The sequence below is a fragment of the Balaenoptera musculus genome, chromosome 9 (genome assembly GCF_009873245.2).
Source record: "Balaenoptera musculus isolate JJ_BM4_2016_0621 chromosome 9, mBalMus1.pri.v3, whole genome shotgun sequence".
In the NCBI taxonomy this organism is placed as follows: Eukaryota; Metazoa; Chordata; class Mammalia; order Artiodactyla; family Balaenopteridae; genus Balaenoptera; species Balaenoptera musculus.
The window spans coordinates 11,462,994-11,490,683 of NC_045793.1; the positions used below are offsets into that span (position 1 = coordinate 11,462,994).

Sequence of the window (27,690 nt, forward strand, 5' to 3'; positions counted from 1 at the left end):
ATCAGTCATCCTAGGACCAAAATCCATTTTACCTCGTGTCGTGGATATAGAAGTTGTTTAAGAGAAAACAAAATTAGGGAGAATAAACACATCTCAAACTGTGAGCCTTCCGGATACTAACATGCAAGCTGATCTTATTAAAGTCATTATAAATGACATTTTATAAATGACAGAGCAAGTACTGCACAGTAAAAATCTTAAGATCACAGTTAACTCTAAGTGAAAAGTTGATGGTGAAAATAAACTTTACAAAGTAGTACTCTAAGTTGTGATTAGGTAAAAGTAACAGATGGAAATTCAATGTGGTCAAGGGCCCAAAGGAAGTGATTCAGCATATATCTATAGGATTTTAAGCTCCAAGCTTGTTACAATTCAGCAAAGGAGCAATAAAAAGGACTGTGGTTTGTCTCCTGAAGACATTATTCCTACCTGGTTTAGCTCAAAAAAACCAAGAAAATACTATATATTCATATATGCCTCAAATACAGTCTGTCCAAAAGGTGTTCGTTAATGGTTGTTTTCACAATTTCTCATAAGAAATTGCTAAGTTTCTAACACATTGATGCCAAGCAGGATTAAAGAAAAAATTGAGTTAAATTCTGGAAATCTGAAGAAGGAAGGGACAATAAATAGAACTGTGCCCAACTTTCTGAAACCTAAAGTATAAAAAAATTAGTAATTCAATTCAAGAAAGATTACTCATACCTAAGCTTTTGTTGTTGTTGTTGTTGTTTTTAAAACCAAGGATCTGAAGACAAGTTGAAGCCAATTGTCTCTTAATTTCCCAGATTAGGTGAGAATAACCTGATTAAACAAATAGATATTAAATTCCTAAAGACAGTTTCAGTCTTACAGAAGTCAGCTCTAAAGGTGCTCAGAAAGTCTTAGCAACTTCAAGCAAGGAAGCAATCATTCAACTAAAAAATTTTTTTACACGTGTATCATTCAGACGTTGATATTTTACCTCTCTGGGAAAATAAGGGAGAGTTCGCCTGGAAAATATAAGGTTGGATATGGCTCTGTTTGAGCCATATGGCCAGTGTTCAAATACTGGTGTGAACAAAAAATTTGGATTATAATTACTGTTATTGCTATTAAGAAGAATCAGTTGTTAGTTTACTTATAATACATACATATTAATATATCATATATTAATAATAAAAAGCTAGCTTTATGAAAAGAGTGAAAAATCTCAATCGAACTTCTCTAAAGTCATCCCTATTTTCGATTTTTTTAGCAGTGTCAGCCTGTTTAGGATAAATTAATATTAACCCAAACTTAATTACTATAGTGATAACTTTTCTAAAGATTAAGCAAGCTAACTTACATTTGAGGATGGATTAAAAACAAAGTGTCTTATCAGAAGTGATATTATTGTGTCATATCATCATTAATTGGGTATAGGACAAAGTTTACCATATTATTCTTACCTTTGTACAAAGCTGCAATGCAAGGCTACTTTCGAGGCCCCCTAAAGATAAACCAGAGTGGTGGAATGTCCAGGGAAGAAGCACAATGAGCCCACTTAAAAGATGATGTTACCACCGCTGTATGAGGGCTCAACATGAGAAAAAAAGGTAAAGGGTGATGTTCTTCAACTGAGAAAGGCAACCTGAGGGGAGACAGAGAATCATATATCATAGAGTTGGATGGGAGTCTGGAGGCTACTTGGTTCGATCTTGCATTTTACATTTAAGGAAACGGAGACGTGGACAAGTTGCATTGTGGCCAGGCGGTGACAGGAGTTTAGGTCTCGTGACTTGGATTCTCAGACTCTTCCCTAGAATCTAGCATTCTAGGATTCTACCCCATGCTGCTTCTCACAAAGAGGATGAAACAGCGGTAATGATACCTTCACAATAACTCAAGTCAAAATATAAACTCATGAATGGTCAGAGTAGGATTTCCAAATCTACCTAAACTAGCTTAGACCTTAACTTGTGGGTGCAGTAAAAAAGAAGCTTTGAATGGGGTTTTCATCACCCATCAACTCATTTTAATTCCTTACACAACCTCTGAGGCCATAACAAGCAGAAAAACTGCCCAAACTCTCAGGAGTCAAAGAAAGAGTCGACCACTACCATAACCCAGGCACCATCGTGGTCTTTCATGACACCTAAATCAAATAGCCTGGAATCCTCATAGGATTCCACGTTCTGAACCTTGTTAAGGGGTCTGGGGAGAAAACACTCGGAGAAGTGCCAAGTTTATTAGAGTGAGAGAGTATCACCCTCACATAGTCACCGATGGATCCCAGAGACGCAGGCACTGACCTCGCCCTGATAATTATGGGATATCTCTAGGGTTGGAAGATACCCTAAAAGGTCACCAGGTTAACCCTCCCAACTGATGTGTTCATTCCCCTTAAACAGCTCCCTCCAACGGGCTGAGGTCAGATTCTCTTTAACACACGGCCATGATGGAAACTCTGGTCACTGGAATTGGTACTCTGGAAGCAGAGAACGTTTAAGTACCGCAGGGTAGTAGAAGTAAAGTTCCTTGGCTTAGGCCCCATTGGTCCCTTTTCCTATGAGAAAAGGTTCCCAGAGTCCAGTGCAAAGTCCCTGAAAATCCCCCACCAAGCACAAAGCACAAAAAAAAGGAGGCCTGGGACTAGCGACTGGCAGCTCGGTGTTATCCTTGGGTTTCAGAAGGTCTAGTTCCTGGTGCACAGAAGGCCTCTGTTGCCAGATTCTGGGGCCAGGCCTGTCCAGGAACATCTTGTCTTTAAGCTCAGGGGATTCCTCCCAGAAAACAGCTAGGTTTCCTGTTCCACCAGCTGTAGTCTGGCAGTCTTGACTCGGTGGGCTTCCTTCAGGTTCCGTGCACGGACCTCTGGGTTGGAAATGAACTCCACTTGCTGTACAGGGAACCAGCCTTGCTCCCCATCGGAGAGTCTCATGCCCTCCAGCCAGCCTGTGGGCACAAGGTGGGTGGGAAGAAGAATTACCTGGAAAAGACCCACAACAATTTCCCCCAGACCTCCTTCCCAGAAATTCTTCCGAACTGTAAGGCTGAAAGGACTGGAGAGGCCGCAGCACGGGAAATCCAGCCGCCCCGTGCACTCACCCTGGCTGCTGTATGTCTGGCACAGTCTACAGCTGCCTGCTCCTGAACCTTTTCCACTCTTACCACTTGCACTGTGTTCTCCCCAAATATATGTTGAAGTTCTAAGCCCAAGTAACTCAGAATGTGGTCTTATTTGGGAATAAGGTTGTTGCAGATGTAATTGGTAAAGTTAAGATGAGGTCATCTTAAGGGGAAGAGATAGAGCTTGGAGTGATGCTGCCACAAGCCAAGGAAGCTGGGGCCACCAGAAGCTGGAAGAAGCAAGGAAGGACCTTCCCCTAGGGTCTTCAGAGGGAGCATGGCCCTGCCAGCACTTTGATTTTGGACGTCTAGTCTCCAGAACTATGAGAGAATACATTTCTATTGTTTTAAGCCACCCAACTTGTGCTACTTTGTTAGAGCAGCCCTAGGAAATGAAGACATCCACCCTTAGTGTCCCACCTTCAATGCCCAGCCTGCTCCTCATGGATTCTCCCTCTTACCATCACTGCTTTGCTGAGTCACCATCACCACGTCTGCCTTCTCTAGTGCCAACTCGTCATTCTCGCGGGGTTTGTAGGCTCGAAGGCACTGTACTTGCGGGGACTCTTTGGAAGAGAAGAGTGTGAGAGAGGTTAGGAAAGGCAGGCGACTAGAACATGAGAAAGGACTTGCAGGGGGAGCTTGGGAGGACTTGGGAGAGAGAAAGTTTGGGCTGTTGAAAGTTACACACAAGAAAGACAATTGGAAAAGTCTTCATCTTCTACCAGGGAACAAAATGGTTGATAAGGAAATAGAAATGCCAGACTTGACATGAATCAAAAATTCTATTTCCCCAGCGAAGATGGAGAAATAGGTTGCAACCACCTTTTAGTGACTCATTATTACAAATAATTGATATTCTGTTAAAGACCCATCTTCCCACTGAAACCTTCCCTGATTCTTTAGTCCTCAATGGATTCTAAACTCCTTTAAAACTGACTGTTTATGGCAAACCATTTATCTTTTACCTAATTGTTTCATGTTTGTGTTCTGCCTCTCCAACTAATTTGCAAATTCTGAGTCTGTGACTCATTCTTCATTCTCTTCATGGTACAAGATGTGGGACTAGAAGAGACTTATCCAGTGGGGTTCCAGGTATGATCTAAGCAAGGCACTGAACACCCTTCCTCATCTATAAATGACTGAGTTGATCAAGGAAATTCTGGATTTTTTGTATTTCTATATCTTCGTGAACGAGGAGAAATTTCCACAGTTTTGAAGCTCCAAATAAGATGTCCCGGAGTATGCCTGACCCACAGCCTTCTATCGTACACGGGTTTATGGCTCTTTCTACTCTACCACACTGCACTGGCTCTCTTAGAAAATAAACAGAACACTGCATTGTTATCTGTACTTGTATTTCCAAAGCTCATCCATATCTGCCATTCACAAGATCACAGTGAAGGAGGAAGAATTATCTCGCCTTCCTTACCTACTGGGGAACTGAAGCCCAGCAGACGGATTGCGCACTGAGCAGAACTCCGTTTACAGCCTGGCTCTCCTACTTCCTTTTACAAAGTCCCCTGTATTTGTTTGTTCTTTTCAGCCACTAAAGGCTCAGTGCTCCTTTGAATTCAGTTCCTCTCGGATATGAATTAGAGAATCCTTGCTGGAGGACAGCTGTGGGGCTTACATGAGACCGAGAAGTCCATTCTTAGCATGAATGCAGACGCTTCCTAATGTGTGTGCCTGTGGTTGCCCGTGAGTACCTGGAAGCCTGGGGTAAAGGCAGTGTCTCAGGTCATCCTGTACAGGAGGGGTTGTGGTCAGGACAAATCTACTGTGTTGCTATCCTCCCCAACCCCTACTCCAGATGGACTCTCTCCCCCTATTTCCCCAAGACCTTCAAGTCAGTAAAACCTAAATATCTATCTAATCTACAGATATTTTAAAAGAGCAAACTATTGCCCAAGGCAAGGAATGTATGGTGCTGGGGAGGAGGCACTGCCCTGGTGACGAGCAACTTTAAGCAGATGCATCTCAGGTGTTTAAGTTCCAGTGACCAGCCCTCCACTCTGAAATTCTGGACAAAAGTAATAAATAGAAGCCTCCCTCAGATACTACCCAACGTCCTAAACTCCTGCATCTAAAGGAGACTTCTGACCCCACCATTTTTCTCTCCCTCTTAGACCTTCACTCACCATAACACTCCAGAAGGTCCAACTCCTCTCTTGGCATGGCCAAGGCTGAGATCCAGCGAAGCTTTTCACTTCTAGAAAACAAAGCAGGGTCACTGCTTCAACTTCAGCTCTGGGGGGTATAGGACAGGGGCCAATGATAGGGAAGGGAAGGGACTGTGGGAAAGACTTGTCTAGTTCAAAAAGTTGTCTAGTACAATGATATCCAGGACAAAAGTCAATGGGACTCCACTTGGATGGAAATTTGACAGGATCATGAACTATATGTTCATGTGTCTTGTCATCCTTTATCTTTCCCCCTCTCTTTCCAAGCTTATCTTCTTAATGGCATCTTGTATCTTTCAAGTAGGGGCATAAAGTCAACTGTCAATTATGCACATGTAGATTTTCCATTTTGGGAAGTGTACTAAGCAAAATGTCCATCTCAGTTGAGATTCCCGCTATCACTTTGCATACTTTTTGACACTCTTCTGCCTACCTTCCTTCAATCAAATATCTCAGAGACAAAATTTATTCTGTAATCATGATTAGATCAGGGAGATATATCTACTATTGTTTTGGTCATGCAATATAATCCAAGCCTAATTTTGTAATTATCTGAAGGTTTTTGTATTATCTTAGCCTCTGCTTCCAAACATCCTGGAGTAATTGAGAGCTGACACTATTACTGCTCCAGGAAGATGCTGCCCAAAGTGCTAGACAAAGAACATGAGTCTGTATCTGATCACTTGACTTAGGTGACGTTTTGCACCTGTACCAGCCCCTCTGTTCCATAAATGAGGGCAGGTATTATTGATCCTACCCTGAAGTGTCTTCTAAGGGACAGAAATGCAAAGTGTCTACAACATGAGGATGTTCAGACCACGAAGTATCTTGTCAAACTTTTTAAAGAAGAGATTTCTTATATCTTTTATAACAGCAATAATAGCTACAATTGTTCATTAAGGTAGGTACTGTGTACCAGATTTTATAGGTATTATTTTTAATACTCTTCACAGTGTTTATATCTGTGAATGTATTTTATTATTAATAATATTTAAAAGATGAGCAAATCAAAATCCTCAATACTATGGATTTCTGCTCAGCAGAGCACTAGGTTGGAAGGTGGGAGCAAAGAAAGCTGAAGGCACCCCAGTGCTTATCTTTTTCATGTCTTATTCACATATATGCCCCCCCAGCTTTGGGCACTGAGGAATTTCTGGCTTATACACATTCAGTTGCGGACGTCAGTAATCCAATTACAGACTTTGTCCTTCTTAGCATAATAGACGCTAAGCCTTGGTAGTGACAGCGACTTTACACCCTCTCCCACCCAGTCTCCTGTAAGTCATTTATTAGCTCGAGGAGTTTGGGTTCAGGATGCTCTTTAGATGCTCCCCAGTCCAGAATGGACTAAGCAGTACTGTGGCCGTTTTCTGGACACATTTTCTGCCTTGGTCCCACTTCCTTGCCAGGCTGTCCTCCCTCCCTTCCCCCAGCTCCCCTGCCCAGCCCCATCTCACTGAGTCTCGGTGCGGAAGAGGAACTCGGCCTGGGAGCCCTGCGCGTTGTCCCGCAGGAAGAGTCGGAAGAGGTTTTTGTGAGGTCCATGCAGCTTCATTTCACACTTTTCCCCTCGGACGGAGGAGAAGGGAGCGTGGTCAAATACCAGGAAGCGGCTACCCCTGCAAAACACAAGGCTTTTCAGCCTGACTCTAGGGTTATCACGCTTCCTCTACCCTCTTATCTTGCCAATGCAAAATCCCTGGCCTTGGGCTTCCTTGGTGGCGCAGTGGTTGAGAATCTGCCTGCCAATGCAGGGGACACGGGTTCGAGCCCTGGTCTGGGAAGATCCCACATGCCGCGGAGCAACTGGGCCCGTGAGCCACAACTACTGAGCCTGCGCGTCTGGAGCCTGTGCTCCGCAACAAGAGAGGCCGCGATAGTGAGAGGCCCGTGCACCGCGATGAAGAGTGGTCCCCGCTTGCCGCAACTAGAGAAAGCCCTCGCACAGAAACGAAGACCCAACACAGCCATAAATAATAAAAATAAAAATAAATAAATTAAAAAAAACCAACATGTAGCTACTGTGAGAATTAGTGGAATGATACAGTAAGGTGTTAAGTGGTACTAAAAATATCATTTAAAAAAAGAAAAAAAATCCCTGGCCTTAGCATCTGCAGTCTGCAAATTCTCATAAAAACCATAAGATGGTGTCAGCTTGCTCCTAGGAGAGATTTGTCAATGGCTTGGCAAAGCACATATCCAGTGCAATGGATGCTTTACCACTTACAGAGTTGAAGAAACAGAGCCAATATAAAGTTTCTAAGGCCCTCAGGACCAAAGAGTTAGGATCTGGAAGTGGCTAAGTATCGATGCTAGGCTAGTAGGCTGAGCCCAGCCCAAAGAAAGCACCAATAGACTGATGTGAAAATGTGATAAGCTAATTTGCTGCAATTTGCTGTGTGTCTATAACATGGTCCAGGTCCTGCCAGGTGATCTCGGGACATAATTCGGTGGGATCCCCTTTTTTGCTGTGGACCATTTTCCTCCTCTCTGGGTCATGACCTGGACTCCGTGGGGTGAGCCACTGAGAAGGGCTCCTCTATAGGAACATGACCCTTCCCTGTCCCTTTAGTCCTTCCCTCCCACCTCCTCCCATTTTCCCCTTGTGCTCTGGCCCCCCATTCCAGTCACTGACTCTCGGGGCCGAGACAGCAGCAGACAGTCATTGAAGAGGTGCAGGTGGACTGGACGTGCGTTCAGCTTCCTCCGCAGCCCTGGGGAGATGCTGAACTCCAGGGCCGTCAGCTCCCCACTCTTCACCAGCCAGCGTGACTGTGAAATGAGCGGGAATATCTACAGAGCAGGGAAGAGAAAGAAGATGGTGTCACAGACAGGACAAGCATGAGGCTTTCTCCCAGGCCTGCCCTCCTCACCATGCCTCTTCCTCATAAGTCCCACCCCTGACAATCATCTCTTTCACATCTTCCTTCTTGCTCATAACCCATCCACTTAAACTCTGTTTCTCTCGGAACCGTCTAACTACCATTGTCTACTGCTGCGTGGCTCCCATGTCCCCAGCTCAGGCAAATGGAAGGTGCCTATGGTCCATCCCAGGAGAGTGACTACATGAGAAAGCTCAGCCCTAGAAGCTGGAACTGAAGAAGAGATGGGAGAACCCAACTGGGGCATGTGAACAAACAAAGCAGAGAACAGTATGATATGTCTCTTAGAAGTTAAAAGTTTAGGGTGGTTCTGACATCTGTTCTTTCTTCAATTATAACCAGAGACAGGAGAGGAGCAGTCGGAATCAGATGTGGGGATGAGAATAAAGAGAACTAGGTGGGGTCTGCCTAGAGCTGGAGTTTGGGTAGTGATAAGGGCATTGAACAATGATTAATATGTAGATAAGGGACTTTCCCTCTCTTCTTGGGAGGTAAGGATGGTATCTGTTCTGAGCTGAAATTTGAATGTGGAATGTTTATTTTATATTTGTATTTGGATGAGAGATTTTGGCTCTATATTTGGATTCAATTTTATGTTGCTTTGGTTAGACTAGACGGAGACGTAATAAAATATTGAATAATTCAAGTACCAAAAATATATCTTTATAAAGGCTTACATTGATAAGTTCTCTCTTATCTGCCCAGTTCCCAAAGGCACTCTCTCCCCCTCAGGTAACCACTGTCCTTTATTTCTTATGTATCTTTCCAGAGTTTCTTTCTGTATACACAAGCAAATGCATATACAGATTTTTACCCTACTTTTTCACCAAAGGTAAGATACTATATAATACACATAGTGCTGCATTTCCCCTTTTTCACTTAACAATATATCATGGAGATTGAAGTAGGCATTTGGGTACCCCAGAAACAGGGCAGAACAGAAGGTGTGCAGAGATGAGGTTAGAGACTGGGATACCGTGAGCAAGATGCTTCTGTGATAGAAGGTGAGCTGTGGGATCTGCTTCCCGGCAGGGTGGGGACCCAAGGGACTAACTTACTCTGCACTCAAACTCGATCTTCTGGCTCAGGTAGATCAGCTCCTCTGTCCGTCGCATCCGCTGGACGTTATTATTGCAGTCTCGGATCAGCTGCGTGTTCAGCAGGGTGAAGAGAGAGGAAGAGATCCCTGTTAGAGGCTTTGGCTTTGTATCCCCTGCAAGAAATCTGGAAACTGGTTGTGATAGCTTTAGTCTTTCCACCAGCCTGGAAATGAGCCAATACAGCAAGACGCTGAAGCTCTAGGACTATGGTATACTTTGTAGAGACCTGACAGAACATTGCTGGGCTTCGTGAAAGTAAGATTTAATCTGGGGATTGTGGTAGGAGAGCATAGTCCCTTGGCATGGAGTGTCCTTGAGGCTGTGGGGTGTGAATGCTTGGAGGTTTGGTGGGTGCAGTGAGGTAGCTGAGCAATCCCATTATCAGGGGCCTGTACTTTCTGGAGTCATGGGCCGGGGCAGGGGAAGAGTTCTCTGTGAAGGACAATCGCGGGGTCCGAGTAGGGATGGTAGCTGCCTACCTCCTCCAGGGCGTGGTGTGCCTTTGTGGCCTCTGCTTCCTCTGAGGAGCCAGGCTGTGTTCTCTTCAGAATGTTCTACAGAACAAACCGTAGGCGGGAGCCAGATGGAAAGAAAGGATGGGCAAACAGGAAGAGGTGATTGAGGGTGGGTGAAGGGAGAAGTTCAGGAACAAAATTTTAGCAGCAAACATTTCTGAGAAAGAAGAGTGGGGGTGGTGATATGGGAGACGGCTCACACTGTCCACAGGGGGTGGGAGAGTGGCAGGAGAACGGACAGTCCTTTGGATTCACGCGGTGGGCTGAGGTGGGAGCTGCATTACCTGTAGCAGCAGCTTGAGACGGGTGATGCGCTGGAAGGGCAGAATGAGAAAGGACTTGAGGGAAAGGCGTTGGCAGATGGGGTCACTCTCCAGCTTCTCCAGGACCTCTCGGAAACTGCTGTTGCTATTCCTGTGTGGGCAGGGAGCCTTGGGTGAGGAGGGGTTGGTGAGTATTGGGGGACACAGTGAAGGCGTGGGGAGTGGGGGCTCCGTGGAACGCCTGTAGGTTGGGAAAGAATGGTGGGGTCCAACGTACAGGAGCCCCAGATGTGATGGCTGAGGGCGTCTGATCTGCAAGCGGGGTGGGGCTTGAGATCACAGAGCAGGCACAAGAACATGTGCTCTCTGGGTAGCCCTCTGGGCTGGGTATTGGGGTTCTGGTGCAAGGTCATCGCAGGGCCCACGTGGGGACGGGATGGGGATCAGGTCTCACAGCAGGCTTTGGAAGGTGCGTTCCTGGTAGGTCTGGTTGGTGACATAAGGCAGGTAGACCCGGCGGAAGTTGGCGGCATGGCTCAGGACCACGTCACACACTTGGAAGGTGAAGATGTTGCCCTCAAAGTTCTCTTCCAGGTCTGAAAGGAACCTGTACAGGATTAAAACAAGTCTCATCAGACTTGTGGGTCTCAAGCGAGGAGTCGGCTGACCCCTGCTATAGCTTGAGCTTGTTACTTCTTCCCTCCATTAGTCAATAACTTCTACTGACTGTCCTTAGCTCTGTGCCGCTTGCCACGCACTAGAGTTCTCTCCAAGGCTGCCGCTCATTTGCCCCTGATCTAACTCTCTGGTCCTAATATCCCATTTCTTGTTCTTTTCATCCTGTTCTGGTTTTCTGATCTTCGGATGTTTCCCACCTCATCTCCAACGCTCTGCATGCCCACAGCACATCCAAAACCTCAACCCAGGAAGCATTTCTCATTCATTTATCCATTACTGTTCCCAACCACCCACTCACATTCTCCTCTCTTTGCTCTCTCTATCCCTGTAGCCACCGGGAATCATGGAGGGAGCAATGAGAGGGTTCTGAAAAAGGAAAAAGCCAATGAGAGGTTTACAGACTAAACAGAGTGAGGCTGAGTGAGTGGTATTTGGGAGAAGGGGAAACTCACATGGTGCTGACGTCACGCACATCCTGTAAACGAGAGAAGAGCCATTGATGATCCTGGTTGGAAAGGGTGGCCCGGAGCTGCTCTGAATGTTGGAAATGATCCACGGCTATATGTAGACTGCGCAGGTAGGAGGCCTCTGACACAATCAGCTCAAATTTGGCCTAGGAGATTAGGGAGGAGGAAGACTAATTAAAAACATTTATTGAATCCCTGACGTATGTTAGCCACTGTGTAATATTTCAGGGGTAGAGCGGTTAACAAGACGGATCCTTTTAGAGCTCACAGTCAACACCAGAATCCAACCTGATATCAGGGAGGAGAGAGAAAGAACCTTTGAAGCTGAGGGAAAAACATGTGCAAACCCTCAGAGGTGGAAGAGAAAAAGATGCTTTCAAGAAACTCAAATAAACTGAGTATCCTTGGAACCAAGTGTACCAAAGTAGTGGCCGGAGATGAAGCTGGAGAGGCAGAGAGGAGGTCTGGAGGATTATGTAAAGAAGGTAAAATAGCTTAGACTTAAGACAGTGGGGAAATGAAAAGAGGCTTTATGTATGGGACTAACTTGATCTAATTTGTTTTCTATCATATAAAGATATTTCTGCGCACAGTATGAAGAAAAGATTAGAGGGGGCAAGAGAGCCATGTTAGGGAACCGTTATAGTAATTCCAGAGGAGAGATGAAAGTCTAAATAGCCATGGGGATGGGGAGACGTAAGCCAATTTCATAATTATATAGGAGAGAGATTTGGAAGGGCTTGTTTATTTGCTAGAAATAGGGGCTGAAAGAACAGAAAGAGTCACAGCTAATGCCTCAGTTTTTGAGTTTGGTAACTGGGTGAACGACAGAGTTCCTTACTGAACTAGAGAACTCTGGAAGAGGAACAGATTTAGGGGATGAAGGTAATTTGAGGTTTGAGGAGCAATGAAAGGAAGCAGGATGTTTGAGAAGGAGATGGTGCAATTGTGGTTTAATGGAAACAGCCCAGTTATTGGGAAGTTCCAGCAGGAGACACAATGACTCACAGCCCTATTCTCTAGCTGGCCTGGTCATGCTCTTCATCCAAGTATGCAGCTTTAAGACAGATGCATGGACAGGAAAGAGAAAGAACACACACACACCGTGGTGATGACTTGGATAACTAATGACATGGCTGGAGGCCGCTCACACACGACAACACTGAACCAGGACACTGAAGGTTCATTTGCGTCCTGGCTCTAACATTCGCCGAGTATATCACTTTGGGTGGCTCATGTAACCTCTCTGAACCTCAGTTTTCCTATCTGTATAGATATAGTGACCCTCTCCTCACAAAGATGTTGTGACAGTCAAAAGAAATGGAGTCAGTGAAAGCACTTTTTCCCAGAAGTGCTAATTCAGGAAAGGAACATATGTGTTCCTATAAGTATAGAGGCTTTTCTTCTCAGAAACGTGAGACCAGGCCTGGCCTAGGAGCCCTGGTGGACTTCCTTGAATTCTGGAGTTGGTGAAAGAGAGCTAGGGTTCATATCATCTGCCCACTGTTTGGGCCATAAATATGGGCAGACCAGTGATTTTCTAAATATCTTCCATATGCTTTAAAAGTTGAGGTCAGCACAAGGCCCCCAAGTGTGAGCTTCAAAAAACCTAAAAATGTATACCTGTTTGGCTTGGTAAAAGCACTGTTTATCCATAAGTCCTTACGGCCAAAATTTCACTCCTTCCCACTTCTGAAAGAGGGAGGATATGGCACTAATGTGTCTCAAACTATACACCAGATACCATGCTAAAAGCTAAATATGTGTTGTTTCATTTAAACCACACAGCAACCCTGAAAAGTAGTCATTATTATCCTTGATTTTTAGATGAGTAAACTGAGATTTAGTGAAGTTATATACCTTGCTTAAGGTTACACAGCTAGTAAATGGTGATCCAGGATTTAAATCCAGGTCAGCCTGATTTGAAATTAAAGTAGTAAATGTTTTGTATACAGTGTTAGGAAATGTTTAATCTCATTATTTTACAAGTAGCTGTCCAGTTTTCCCAGACTTATGAAGAGACTATCTTTTCTCCATTGTATATGCTTTCCTCCTTTGTCATAGATTAATGGACCATAAGTTTGTGGGTTTATTTCTGGGCTCTCTACTCTGTTACATTGATCTATGTGTCTGCTTTTGTGCCAATACCATACCATTTTGATTAGTGTACCTTCATAGTATAGTCTGAAATCAGGGAGCATGATACCTCCAGCTTTGTTTTTTTTTCTCAAGATTCTTTTGCAATTTGGGGTCTTTTGTGGTTCTGTATAAATGTTAGGGTTATTTGTTCTAGTTCTATGAAAAATATAATGGGTATTTTGATAGGGGTTGTATTAAATATCAACTCAAAATGACTTAAAGGCCTAAATGTAAGACCAGAAACCATAAAACTCCTAGAAAACATAGGCAGAACACTCTTTGACAAAAATTGTAGCAGTATTTTTTTTGGTCTGTCCCCTAAGGCAAAATAAACAAAGGCAAAATTTTTTTAAATGGGACTTAATTAAACTTAAAAGCTTTTGCATAGCAAAGGAAACCATCAACAAACAAAAAGACAACCTATTGCAAATGATATGACCGATAATGGATTAATACCTAAAGTATATAAACAGCTCATAAAACTCAATATCAAAAAAGCAAACAACCTGACTAAAAAATGGACAGAAGAACTGAATAGACATTTTTCCAAAGAAGATATACAGATAGCAAACAGGCACATGAAAAAATGCTCAACATTGCTAATCATCAGAGATATGGAAATCAAAACTATAATAAGATATCACCTCACACCTGGCAAAAAGCTATCATCAAAAGGTCTACAAATAACAAATTTAATGGAATTTATGGAGAAAGAAAAGGGAACCCTAGTACACCATTGGTGGGATTATAAATTAGTGTAGCCACTATGGAAAACAGTATGGCAGTTCCTCAAAAAACTAAAAATAGAACTACCATATGATTCAGGAATTCCACCCCTGGGTATATATCAAAGAAAATGAAAACACTAATTCAAAAAGACTCATGCACCCCAACGTTCATACCAGCATTATTTACAAGAGCCAAGAGACTGAAGCATTATTTACAAGAGCCAAGATAATGAAGCAACCTAAGTGTCCATCAACAGAGGAATGGATAAAGAAGATGTGGTGTGTATATATATATATATATATATATATATATATATATATACACACACACTGGAATATTACTTGGCCACAAAAATAATGAAATTATGCCATTTTCAACAACATGGATGGACCTAGAGAGTATTATGCTTAGTGAAATAAGTCAGAAAGAGAAAGACAAATATTCTATGTTACCACTTGTATGTGAAATCTAAAAATAAAACAAACAAATGTATATAACAAAACAGAAACAGACTCGCAGATATAAGAACAAACTAGGGTCACCAGTGGGGACAGAGAAGAGGGGAGGGGCAAGATAGGGGTATGGGATTAAGAGGTACAAACTACTACATATAAAATAAATAAGCAACCAGGATATACTGTACAGTACAAGGAAATATAGCCATTATTTTATAATAACTTTAAATAAAAAATATAAAAATATTGAACCACTATGTTGCACATCTGAAACTAATGTAGTATTGTAAATCAACTATACTTCAGTAAAAAAAAAAAATAAAGTGGTAGACATTTTTTGATTGATTACTATGTACTAGGAACTTTTTAAAAATATTTTTTTAATTGAAGTGTAGTTGACTTACAGTGTTTCAAGTGTACAGCAGTGATTCAGTTGTACATATATATATATATACATGCACATACAGGTATACACACATACACACACATATATATATTCTTTTACAGATTCTTTTCCATTATAGGTTATTACAAGATATTGAATATAGTTCCCTATACTATACAGTAGGTCCTTGTTGTTTATCTATTTTATATATAGTAGTGTGCATCTATTAATCACAAGCTCTTAATTTATCCTCTCTCCCACCCTGGGTAACCATAAATTTGTTTTCTATGTCTGTGAGTCTATTTGTATACATATACCACATCTTCTTTAGCCATTCATCTGTTGATGGACAGTTAGGTTGCTTCCATGTCTTGGCTATTATAAATAGTACTGCTATGAAGAGGAACTTACCTTTTTTTGATTCTCCCAGTAGCTCTTTGCAACCCAGTTTTACAAATGAGAAAACAGAAACTTAGAAAGATCAAGTAATTTGGCCAAAGTTAAATAGCTAGCAAATATTAACGTGGGCTTCACATCCAGGTCATTTAAGCCAGAACCTAAATACTTAAACATTGTTCCATAATGCCTTTCCATTGTGCCATATTGTCTTGCCAGGAAGAAAGGTTTTAACCCATATTTTAGATTGATTATTAAGATACGCTCTCCATGTAAAACATATTAATGGTAGTAACTTAACATCAGACCAACAGCCTTTCCTATAGTCTTGCTATTGGAAGTAAGGACAAAGCAGAGACTGATGGTCATTCAAAAGCCTCTAGAAGACCAAAATCACAGGACAGTTGCAAGGTCCACTCTTCAAGGGATCCAACAAAAAGCCCCTGTATGCTCCTTGGTTGAAGAGGAAAACTTTAGTGTAGACTGAAACCCTGGTTGAAGAAGGAAATTTTAGTCTAGCCTGAAGCTAGACTAACTAGAATAACTAGATTAACTCCAAACGCCTCCCAACAAACTCAGGGGCATCATGGTCACTTTGTATGAGCTCAAACCAGTAACAGGGAGGAGTTAATGGGCAATGGCATGAGGAGGTAGAGAGGAGGGAGAGTGGGGACATTCAGAAAGCAATTCAGTGGGGATGACCCACCGTCATGGTGTGCACGTGTGCGTGGTGAATACGTGTGTGTGGGGAGTATGTGGTAAGGACAGCCCGCTCGTGGTGGTGGTGGGGAGTAGGAGATAAGGACGAGAGCAGTGAGACTTTGCTTTCCCTCCTGTAGCCTCTTCCCCTGGCCCACCCTGCCCTGCTAGGTACCTCCTGGAGTTTTTGATCGTCGTGGGTCATGGAGAGCAGCACGGTGCTATTGCGCACCACGGGGATCTCCTGCCAGAGGGAGCCACTGGAGGCCATGGAGAGGCGTTGCAGGTAGGACTCCGAGGAGACCAAGGCCTTTCGGGGCTGCCGGGGGGAGGCGGGCTCCGGTGCCTCTGTCAGGCTGTCCAGCCGCTGCTGGCTCTGGATCTCCTTGTTCAGAAACACATCGCTGTACTCCTGGTAAAGCAGCTGAGCTACAGGGGTGAAGAAGCATGGGAGAGGGAGAGAATTAGGGAGCCGCGGAGTTGAGGCACAGAAACAGAAGCCACCAAGCTGCTTCTGGCTCTCCTGGCATCTCTCTCTCCCTACAGATATCCCCGCCCCACTGCTGATAGCCAGGAACCCCTCTCCAGTCTTGGGCAGAACACTCGTGTGGGTCCACGGTTCTGTTTCAAGGTACTCACAGGAATTGATGAGCTTGGAGCAACGTCTTGAAAAGCCTCCCATCACCTCCTTTGGCTTTTTCTCCCTGTGGAGTCAAGAAGGGCTCCGTGGTGCTTGCTGGCCTTCAGACACGGAGAAGCCCCAGGTGACTACAGATAAGACAGTCTCTAACCACTGAATGTCAGGGCCAAATCCCCTGGAGAGGCAAGTTGTAGCCTGACCCACTTTTGGGTAGTTTGAAGCTTTTTTGGATGTCAAGCTTTTTTTACGGGGGTGGGGTTTAGTTCATGGGGTCAAATGGCCTATAGGGATGGGAGATTTGGACTCAGTTGATAGAAGCAGATAGATAAAAAATCTCCCTACCCTGGAAACCTGGTGTCTGTCTCTTCCCCTCCTTAACCCTGGAAAAGACAGGGTCCCAGAACCTTTGTCAACTAATGAAAATCTCAGTATCCTAAGAAAAAAGAGTAAAACCGTATCCATTAGGAGAGAGGGTGACTCACCGAAAAACAATGGCGTCTGAAAGGCTAGGGGATTTTTCCACGGCTGGACCTCCTGTGTCGGAAAATGGAAATGGGTAAAGTAACTGAGGCTTCAGAAGGGGCATTCAGAGTGAGCCAAAGAACGTAAGATCTAGAGTGGGAGATGCAGGCATCGGTGTGGGGCGTGGGGGGTGGCAGGTGGGTAGCAGGGCTCAGCTGGGAATCTGTGAGAGAGGAACGTGCCAAAGTCGAAAGCATTTGAGGACAATGGTACCAGGTCTGTCCGCGTCCCTCGTGTCAGAATATAAACTGGACAAGTAGAAGATGCCTTCTCTTCTACTGGAAAGACATCAAGCAGGTGTTTGTAACTGGAAAGTAGTGGCGGAGTGAGGGGGGGTAGGTCCGGAACAATCTTGGGAAAAAGAGATACACAATAAAAGCACACCATGGTTGGGTGATGGATGGAGATAGAGGGGAAGGAGAAGAAGGGGCATCACCATGAACTCAGAGGGGGTCTCCAGGACTTTCCTCTGCCCGGGGGTTGTGTATGCGGGTGAACGAAGCCAGCGGAGAGATCAGCGGGGGGCTGGGGGACAGAAGATGGATGAGGAGGGAAGAGCTGGGGAGCGCTCGGTCCGACACGGATGTCACCGCGGTCCTGGCTCCTCACTCACCTGAAGGGCCCTCGGGCAGGATGGAGGGTCTGCGCAGGCCCTGCCGATGCCAGTGCTTGTGCTTACTCGACCCCTCACTAGGGACCACTGCCTGTCCCCTGCTGCCCTCCGCTGGTCTCCCTGGGTCCCGTCTGTGAGGCCAGCTGGACGCCTTCTCCAGATGGGGATGGCCGGGTTTTTCTGGCTGCCTTGCTCGGCCTAGATCCGACCTCCTCAGGCCACTGGCTCCTTTCTGGGGGGCTGTTCTTCTCAAAGATCTTCTGGCAGAGACCTCAGACTCTTCTGAGGTGGGTCCCTGGACCTCCAGAGTCCAGGGGGTGGTCAGGAAAGAGGGATTTACAAGAGCTGTCATGTTACTGAAAGCCATGCCAGGGGGCACTTCACTCTTACTCCTACTGGCGGGAACCAAAGAGTCTGTCGATCTGCCCGTGGCCGGAGGCCAGGAGACACGTCCCGCCGAATGGGGAGTGGAGATGGTCCACTCTTGACAAACTGGCCTGGTCCTGGCCTCACCCCCTGAATTCCCGAGTCCCGCCTGAGTGCAACTGCTCCTCTCCCTGGACTTTGGGGGTAACGGTGGTGGTTCCGTAGGAGGAGTCACGATAGGGACCGGGGGGAGAGGCTTGTAGATCCTTGAGCTCCTCGAAGAAGAAACAGGAGAAGGTTGTGGCTGAGGCAAACCGGGAGTTGGGGGCAATGGCTTGTTGTATCGTTGCCTGGGAGAGAAAGAGGTCTGAGTATGGTAGGGGGTGTCCGGAGTGGAAGGCAGGGGTCGGTGCTGCCTTGCCACAAGGGGCTCAGGAACTCGGGGCAGTGGGCCTTTGAGGTGGCCGTGTAGCCCTAAACCTAGGGCCAGCGGCGGAGGATGGCTGTACCGTCTCAGCGTGGGGACCACGGCAGAGCGATGGCTGTCTCCCTCCGCCGTAGAGTGGACGCGCCTCTTCTCTGGGGGAGGAGGGGGTGGAGGCTCACGGATCCTCATATCTACGGAGACAGTGGGTGGGGAAGAGCCACGGGCAGGAGATCCTGGGGCGAACGTTGAGGGATGTGTGGAGGCCCACGGCTGACTGCTTTGGGGGCTGCCAGGCCTTGCTGGATTGGAGGCAAATTCTTGAGAGTCCTGCCCTGGAGTGGGTAGTGAACTTGAGGATTCTGGAATGATGGCGCAGTCCCTTCCGCTTTTCCTGCCCCTTCTTGGGATCACAGAGCCATAGATGGCAGGTTTGGGGGGTCTCTGGGGCAACTCTGAGTGGGAGAAGGAGAGTGATATTCCCTCCAGGTCCGGAGTCGGCTCTGTGCCGTGAGAGCCCGGCAAGGAGTTGCCCCTCAGGTGCTGGGCCGCCCCAGTGCGGATGCCTGGAGGAGCGTGAGGGCTGGCCTGGCCTGCTGAGGGGAAGCCGTGGCGCGCAGCTGCAGCGCTCTCGGGAGCCCCACGGGGAGGTGGGCTGTCGGCCGGTCGAGAGGCTGTGGAGGCTTCCGGAGAACATGCAGCAACCGAGGGCTCCCTCCTGGGGAAGGCGACCTGCGGGCCGGCAGAGGATGAGGCAGTCACGCCGGGGGAGACTTCGGGAGGGCTGGGAGAAGCTGACGCTGCTGTCCTTGGAGGGGTCGCAGAGACGCCCTCCCCTCCCCGGCTGGGTGCTGTCGCCTTCCCCAGCTCAGAGCCCACTTGCTGGTTGTACTGAGCTGTTTCTTGGTCAGGCGACTCCGCGGCAGGAAAGGAATGAGGTAAAGAAATGAGCTGCTGGGACCATCCTACCAGCTCCAGGGTAGGAGCTCCAGGGGGCGGTTCCTCAGCCCTAGGCTCTGCCTGAGTCCCGGGGATCCTGGCTGCGGGACAACAGGCATCTGGGAACAAGCCGTGAGGAGGAGAGACCTCAGGGGCCACCAGAGCCAGTGCGGCAGGGACATCATGCTTTCCTCCTTCCTCTGTACGCCTCTCTCCTCCCCCTCCCCCCGGGGTGTCCCCATGCCCACCGCCAGGCTCCTCCTCGCTTGACCCTACCTTCTCCTCCTGCCTCTCTACTGGCATCACTTTCCCCTGTAGACCCTGATCTTCTTGCTTCCCGGTGACTCTCACTGATTTCCCCACTAAGCTCTGATTCTCCTCGTACCGAGCCTCCACCGTACTCTCCTCTGGCCCCGTCAACTCGCCGCTCTTCCGTTCCCCTCGTTCTAGATCTCCGTGGCCCTGGGTCCTCCAGTCCCACTCACCAGAACTCAGACCTCCCAATTCCCCGCTACGGCCCTTGCTTTCTCCTTGTTCTGCAAGCATCACGTCATCTTGACTCTGCTGCTCTTTTTGTCTCTGTTCTTCCTCTGTACCGCGAACCTGTTCTCCCATCTGCGCCCGCTCCCCCGAAAGCCCATCAGAACAAACATCCTCCCGCGGAGTTCCCGCCCCCTGAAGTCTCTCTTCCCCTTGCCCCTCGCCCTCCAGCTCCTGGGCCGTCTGGAGACACACGGCCCCTTCTCTCTCTGGACTTCCCTGCCTGGCAGGTCCACTTTCTGAGTCCTGTGGCTGGTTGGTCTCTGCAGGGCGCTCTTCACAGCAAGGCCCACATCTGGTCTGGGCAGAGGTGTCTGGGGAAGTTTCCTCCTCTTCTTCGGCTTGTCCGGTTTCCAATATCAAAGAAGTGAGTTCTGGTCTAAATTCCACCTCCATGCTGCTACCCAGTTCACTGGATACTGAGGCCGTGTCTAGATATTCACCCTGGTTGGGGCAGGCCCAGAGCTCTGCGGGAGCTGGCGGCCTTGCCTGTCTATCTGCTGGGCGCTGGGGCCCTGCCTCCTGGTGCTCTGGAGTGTCACAGGCCTCAGCCATCAGGTTTTCCTGGTTGGTCTCCACATCTGCAGAGGCCACGATGGGAAAAGAGGTCATGCTCTCAGTTGCACAGTCATTCACACCCCTTACGTGTCTCTGCTGGGTGTCCAAGAGTGTGTGTCTCCCTGCCCACTGATAGGATGGGTCCTCGCCCTCTTCAGCTTCAGGCTCCAAGGCAGGGGTCTGCCGGCTTCTCATGGGAGCTGCCAGGATAACACTGAATTCCACTCTGGCAGGAATGGGAGTCGAGGCTCCGTGTTGGGGCTCCTCAGCCTCCATCAGGGCTGAATCCTAAAGAGGAATAAGAGACAAACTTTCTATCCCCTCGTCTGCTTTTATTTATCAGAGGGACAGACCATAAAGAACAAGTGTGTGATGATTTCTTTGGTTCCATTTACTGTCATTCTTTGAGACAAAAAGTACTTCACAAAATAAGCAACAGCCTCTATAAAACTTGTCACTGATTTATTCATTTAATAAATATTTACCAAGTGACCCTTTCAGTAGTGAACAAGGCAAACAAAGACTGTGTCCTCATGGAGCCTTGTGTCTCTTGTGGGAGACACAGATGATAAACAATTAAATTAGAGCACAAGACCGTTGTCAAAGAGCACCAAGCATTCCCAGTGGTCATTACCCTCTAGATTGTATTATGTCATAGTGTCTCCCTGTCTACTCTCTGGGCACCAAGAGTGACTCAGCTCCATATAACTCCCAGACACTGTGAGTGACACACTCTAGATCTAAGGTCCCAGAGAAGCAGTGTCTGGAGGGGGTTCGTCCACCTAAGCTGCTGAGGGGATTAAAACAGGTCTGGCCATTACGGCCAGTGTCTGAGGTACTACAGCATCGTGTAATCTCCTTTATAGAGGGTCTGGATTTCACTCATCTTATTTCCCACAGTGTCTGGCAGAGCCTGTAACTAATTAACAAAAAAATTGTTTTTCAATTATAGAGGCAGCTGTTGTAAAGCAGAATGATAACTAGACTTAATAGATGAGACCCAGAGCAGATCCAATGGGTACCCACTTCAATGAGGTCCATCAAACTGTGTACCCCTCACTATCTTACTCTCCCCTTCTCTCCACCAACCGTGTGAACTCTTCTCATTACTGCCCACGTTATTGACCTTCCACCTCTCTTTCCCACTTTGCAAAGAGTTTACACACCAGCGGAGAGGAACTGCTTCAGTTTCTTGCAATTGAGAGAGACCCACACTTCACTGTGTCCACCTTGCCCCTCTGACAATGCAAGAGCATCCCTCCTCTCTAAGTGCCCCCTTCTTTAGCCTGCCTTTTCGGGACCTGATGCTATGGATTATCTCGTTCTTTCATACCTTCACCTTCTTTGTTGGAAGCATCCCACCAGAATTTAAGCATGTTCATGTCTTTCTCGTCTTTCCAGTGTGTAAATGGAATTCTTCACATCTGCTGTCTTCATATCCTCACATCTCACCTACCTCTAGCTGAGCTTCAATAGCACCACTCTGCCCATCTCTCCTACAACCTTAACTTGTTAACTCCAAACAAGACTCTATGGACGTTTATTTTGGTGGTTCTTGGCAGCATTTGACACTACATTGGACACAAATTTGACATTAAAAATACTCTTTCTTGTTATTTGTGAGACTACATTTTCCTGCTGTAACTCCTTAAGTGTTCCCCAATCCTCTAACTCGGTTACCGTGCTCCTCTTTGTAGCACTTATCAACCAGAGTTCACTTTACTTCTCCTTTGTAGCATTTATACAATTATAATTATATAGTTACGTGCGTATTTTGATTTATCATCTATCTCAAACAATAGGCGGTAAGCTTCACGAGATCAAAAACAATATCTGTGTTGCTCAACTGTCTACACCTAATACACAATACCTGGCCCAGACTAAGCCCTCAATAAATATTTTTCCATCACAGAATAAAATTCTTATTTCCCTCCTGGCCCGCATTCCCCATATCTAATCAGTCACCAAGTCCTATGGACCCCGCCTCCTAAGTATCCCTCAAGTCTGTGCACTTCTCTCCATCTCCGCTGCTACAGCCTGGTCCACCCTGCTGCCCTTTCGTACCCAGGCCACTGCACATGGGGCACAGCTGGCCGCTGGCCTCCACACGGCTTCTCTTCCCCTATTTCCAAGGCATTCTCGCCCCAGCACCTGAGTGATCCTTAAAAGCCCCACTTCTAGTTTAAATTCTTCAGTAGCCTCTTGCTGCCATTGGGATGAAACCCAAATATCCATTGTGGGTTACATGCCCTCCACAACCTGGCCTCTGCCTTCCTCTCCAGCGGACTCATCACCTGTCAACACCTGTCGGTTTTCAGTCCCCCCGGCTCACCTCCCTCTCTCACCTGTAGGCCTTCACATGTGCTGCTTCTCTATTTGGAATCCTACTCTCCTGCCCAGAGAACCCTTTACTTCTTCTCACACTCATGGCACTTGTAGTTACAAATTTAGTGTCTATTTTCTAGGTTAAACCATGAACTTCATGAGAACACAGACACTGCCGTATTTAACTGCTCAATCCCCTCTGCCTGGGGCTTACCTGTCCCTCAACAAAGATTCACTGCATGGATAAATGAAGAAAGGAAGAACACAGAGTTAAAAGAGTGTTGTCCAACTTTTACTTCTACTTTTTTTTGCATCTTGATAATTTTCACACAGTTGTAGAAATCATGGAATTTATTTGAACATTCATTTTCTTATCTTTAGAAAGGGGATAATACACTCGCTTTCCAAGGACTTCTAATAAAGATTAAACATGACAACGTAAAAAATTAAAAAGTGCATTATTAACACTGATGGTAATAGAAATGTTAGGGATTGTAAGTATTGTTGGAGACAGAGAAAGAGAGAAGGAGAGAAAGTGTAGGAGAGAAATACAGGATTTCTGAGCTGGAAGGACTTTTAGAGACACATAGAAAACTTCGCCTAATTTACAGATGAGGAAACTGAACTCAGATAACCTACACACTTGCTCAAGCTTCCTAAGCAAATGCACAGGTGAACTCAAACCAGGGCCTCCTGACTTCAGTCTACCATAAGCAACCAGAAGTCCAGCTGTAAGAAAGCTGGCCAGTCACTAGTCCAGAGAAGACCCTGGGGGCTTACAGAACTCACAGCTGCACCTGGACTCACACCTTTCCTGTCTGGTCTAGGCTTAAAGCGGAAACCCACTGCCCCAAATGCCTGCTGTCCTGTGATAGTGCACGTGCATACACACTTGCATAAACATACATACATACACACGCACACTAAACCACCCTTGCAGGGACTTCCCTGCTGGTGCAGTAGTTGGGAGTCTGCCTGCCAATACAGGGGACACGGGTTTGAGCCCTGGTCCAGGAGGATCCCACATGCCACGGAGCAACTAAGCCCGTGTGCTGCAACTGCTGAGCCTGTGCTCTACAGCCCAAGAGCCACAACTACTGAGCTTACGTGCCACAACTACTGAAGCCCACACGCCACAACTACTGAAGTCTACACGCCTAGAGCCCGTGCTCCACAACAAGAGTAGCCCCTGCAATGAGAAGCCTGCGCACTGCAGCGAAGAGTGGCCCCTGCTCACCGCAACTGGAGAAAGCCTGTGCGCAGCAGCGAAGACCCAACGTAGCCAAAATAAAAATAAATAAATAAATAAAATAAAAACAAACCACTCTTGCAGGTTCTACGCAGGAGAGCCTGACATCACCACATGGGTACTTCCCTAGCCACCCTGCAGCCGTAGTATGTGACAAGCTCCTGGTCAACTCATAGACACAGATACCCATCTCTATGGGGTAAAGGGCCGTGTCTAACACAAGCGTAATATGTAGAAGGGCTTTTACGTCCTTTTCCAGTTAATTGACACAGTGTGTGATTTGCCCCCTACATCCAGCCCTAAGTACAAAACACTATAATCACTACAGATGATACTGTGACGTGACGTGACCCTGTTTTCCCAACCACACGTTAAATAATATACTTGCTCACCGTAAACACTTTCTGAAACTTGGCTCCCACCTGCCTAAGGAGACCTTGTGATTAAACCTGTAGCCTCCCCTCACTGGCACGTGTACTGTCCCGGCCCTATACTCATAGACACTCTCATGTCCTTAAAACGAGCAGCCTCTAAACACACAAGCGTATTTCTGCTATATTCAGGTTACATCTACAGACAGCATGTGCTGCGCGAACATCTTCAGTTCCACTCTAGTGACACAATGTGTGTCTGTCTCCTGCAACCCCACTGACACTATTTCTAACATTATCCTTACCCCTTTGGAAATACTGGTGGTCACCGGCTCAGCCCCCATGTCCCTGTACTTGGTCCTGTCCTATAATCCTATGACAATCAGGCATTACAAGTCTAGAACGTGACAAAGCTAAAAGGAATCTGTAAAACATGGTTTTGCTCACATAAGGGCATCAGGAGAGAGATTTGTTTTGCACTTCCCACTTTGTAAGAGTCACCTCCTCATCTTCTTCTGCACTGGGGGTGAATAATCATTTTTATCTGAGCACAGGCAAAGACAGAGCATGGCACCATGGCGATCTGGCCTCCCTCCAGACCAGGGTAATTTTTGCATCTGCTGCCCCTGTTCACATGCGACTTCTTTCAAGACAAAGCTCCAAGTCACCCCATTGACACAGCGTGTGATAGAATTCAATAGTCCCCTTAGAGCCCCCAATACCTTAGCTCTTGTCCATTTCAAGTCACCAGACATCAATCTGTATTTCAAAGATATCCCTCCTCCTTATCTCCCACCCCCATTACACTGCTTCTTCTTCAATCCAGTGTCAAGTGCCATGTGTACTTTTGAGGACCATGCTTCCTGGATTGTCTAGCAGTGTCAGTTTCAAATATTCTGACTTACGCCACAAATCACTGAGATACTCCTGAGGTTACAACACTTCTGCATTTACACTGTATCGCCTATATGCTATTTTAGGAAAATACCCACCAAATCAAAAGAGATGTTCTCATTTTGATTTCAAAAATAAGATCACCATGTAGATGGATGCCGCTATTCACTGTTTCACATTATTGCCCTCAGTGCTACAAAGACATCAAAATAAGAGTAGCTTTCTGGACCACTAACTGCTAAGACCTGTGTTCTACCCATTTTAGGAAAGCCCCATCATCCAAGTGAAAACTGTAATAAACACCTCTATCTACCCCTAATGTCTGAAAATATCACATCATCCACTGCCTTGTAGCCCTGATGGGCTCACACAGACCATCATTAGTGGCAATGCTGAAATATACCCCACAAGCCCACCTGTGGCCCTGGTGCCATCCACACAGATGTGAGTGTGAGTGACCCGCTTGTGTCCTTAACATAGACCCTGACGGTCACCTTCTTCTGGTCCACCTTGTAGACACTACACATGACCAGCTCCTGTTCACTCCACAGACATGGTGAGTGACTCACCCCTGTCTACACCAGATTCTGTAAATCATCTGTTTGGGTTTACACCACTTGAGTGACACTTGAGTAACACTGATCCTGTTCTTGTCATACCACATAGTGACTGACCACACCAGACACCATGAATGACATGTTCCCGTCTATCCCACAGACACTGTGCTTAATGCAGCCACAGGCAACCCCAGAGAGACCGCGCTGTGGACAGCCATACGCTCTAGGGACCCCTAATCTATAAAGACTCTTGACTATATTTAGAATCACTGTATCCTTTTGATAAGAGGGATTCCTTCCCCCACAGCCTGACTTCTCTCTCTTCCCCACCAAGACAATGACAGACCTTCCTCCTGCCGGACAGTCTCACTCAGAATTGACACCCCACATCCTTTCCCCTCCCCAGCCCCCCAAGAATCCCCTCAATGGACATGGCTCCAGTTTCAGGCCCACAGATTGGTTAACAAATGACCCCCATTTTGCCAGGGCCCAGGTGTAGATAAACCAGGAAGTCTGAACAAGGGGCCACATCAGGAGCTGTTTAGCCACGAGCTGAGATTTGTGGGGTAGCCAAGGATGCAAGACCCAGGACTGCAGTGGGGGAGCAAATGGGGGAAGAAGCTAGAAAAGAAAGTCACTCTCCCTCCCTTGTCTGTCGGACACACCTTTCCCTCTCAATCTGACAAGAGTCCCAGCCAGAGTTCACTCCTCACTCCTTGGGAGACAGGAGGGCAAATCTGTCTTGGGAATCCCGGATCCAGGAAGGAGAGCAGGGGCTGAAATCTGAGAATCCCGTGGCACCCAGCGGGATGGGCTCTCCTAGGACAGTCTTGCTGGAGGGAGGTTATGAATGGTGCTCTAGACCTCAGCAGGGTGTTCCAGCACCCCAACTCTGAAGAGCTCTCTTCCCACTTCCCCAAGTTCTGAATGCGATGTTGTGATCAACATGGAGCTTTGGAAGCCCTCCCCGTACGTGGGGAAACAGGGTGGAGGGCAGGGCAGGAGCCGTTGTTGTTTACAGGTTAAAGCACCTCGGCTAACAGGGAAGAGCTATGTACTTCGACATACACAGTATGCGAACCCATAGGAAGATAAGGGAAGGAAGGCCCAGGCCTGGTTAAGAAAAAAGGAGACAACAGAACATCTCCAGGGAGGGAGTACGTCCACAAAGGGAATCTCAGTGATTCCTTATTATAGGGGTTAGCTTGCCCCAGGGCCTAGCCTTTGAAGAAAGAGCCCTCATTACCGGCCCGCGGAACACCTAGGGGCAGGGTGCCCATTTGCAAGGCGGGGACCAGGCCGGAAGCAAATTTTTCCAGGCAGGAACCTTTCGTCCAGCTTCCCTCCTCTTCCAGACCAAGGCACTCGGTCCTACACCCCGGGCTCTGCCTATCTGCCCAGCCCCCCCTCTCCGGAGCCTGCGTCCCGGCACCCAGCCGCGGCAGGTCCCAAGGTGAAGGCCTAGATTCCGGCCCTTCCCGCCACTCCCTGACCTCCGCCGGGGCTCGACAGCCGCCCGCCGGGAGACGGGAGCCGCGGGGGAGGAGGGCACCCACCTGGGAAGTGTCACATGCTGTCCTGGCCCAAGAGTCCCCTCGGGTCCCCGGCGCCGGCCGGCAGTCCCCAGCGCAGGCCCCGGCCGCCCAGCCGCCCCGCCCGGCCGGGAGGGAGGGATCTGCTTCTCTTCGGAAGTTTCAGGTGAGGAAACCAG

General features: G+C 47.0%; 1 protein-coding gene across 2 annotated transcripts; it reads right to left on the reverse strand.

The window, feature by feature from the left end:
• Positions 1-27,651, reverse strand: ARHGEF5 (Rho guanine nucleotide exchange factor 5). 2 transcript variants are annotated; one of them, XM_036863769.1, is made up of 15 exons: positions 27,536-27,651; positions 17,757-20,871; positions 17,104-17,155; positions 16,621-16,685; positions 16,157-16,410; positions 11,164-11,324; positions 10,488-10,640; positions 10,055-10,184; positions 9,735-9,809; positions 9,214-9,303; positions 7,909-8,066; positions 6,731-6,892; positions 5,232-5,302; positions 3,552-3,656; positions 1-2,916 (listed from the first exon to the last, which is right to left on the reverse strand). In XM_036863769.1, exons 2-15 carry the CDS (start codon positions 20,857-20,859, stop codon positions 2,759-2,761), a joined length of 4,737 nt encoding a protein of 1,578 aa, XP_036719664.1. In that variant the 5' UTR covers positions 20,860-20,871; positions 27,536-27,651; the 3' UTR covers positions 1-2,758. The 2 variants fall into 2 exon arrangements, 1 of the variants encoding a protein (XP_036719664.1); XR_005021249.1 differs by lacking the exons at positions 1-2,916; positions 3,552-3,656; positions 5,232-5,302; ... (2 more) ...; positions 9,214-9,303; positions 9,735-9,809 and having other exon boundaries at positions 10,311-10,640.
• Between the last annotated feature and the right edge of the window lie 39 nt (positions 27,652-27,690).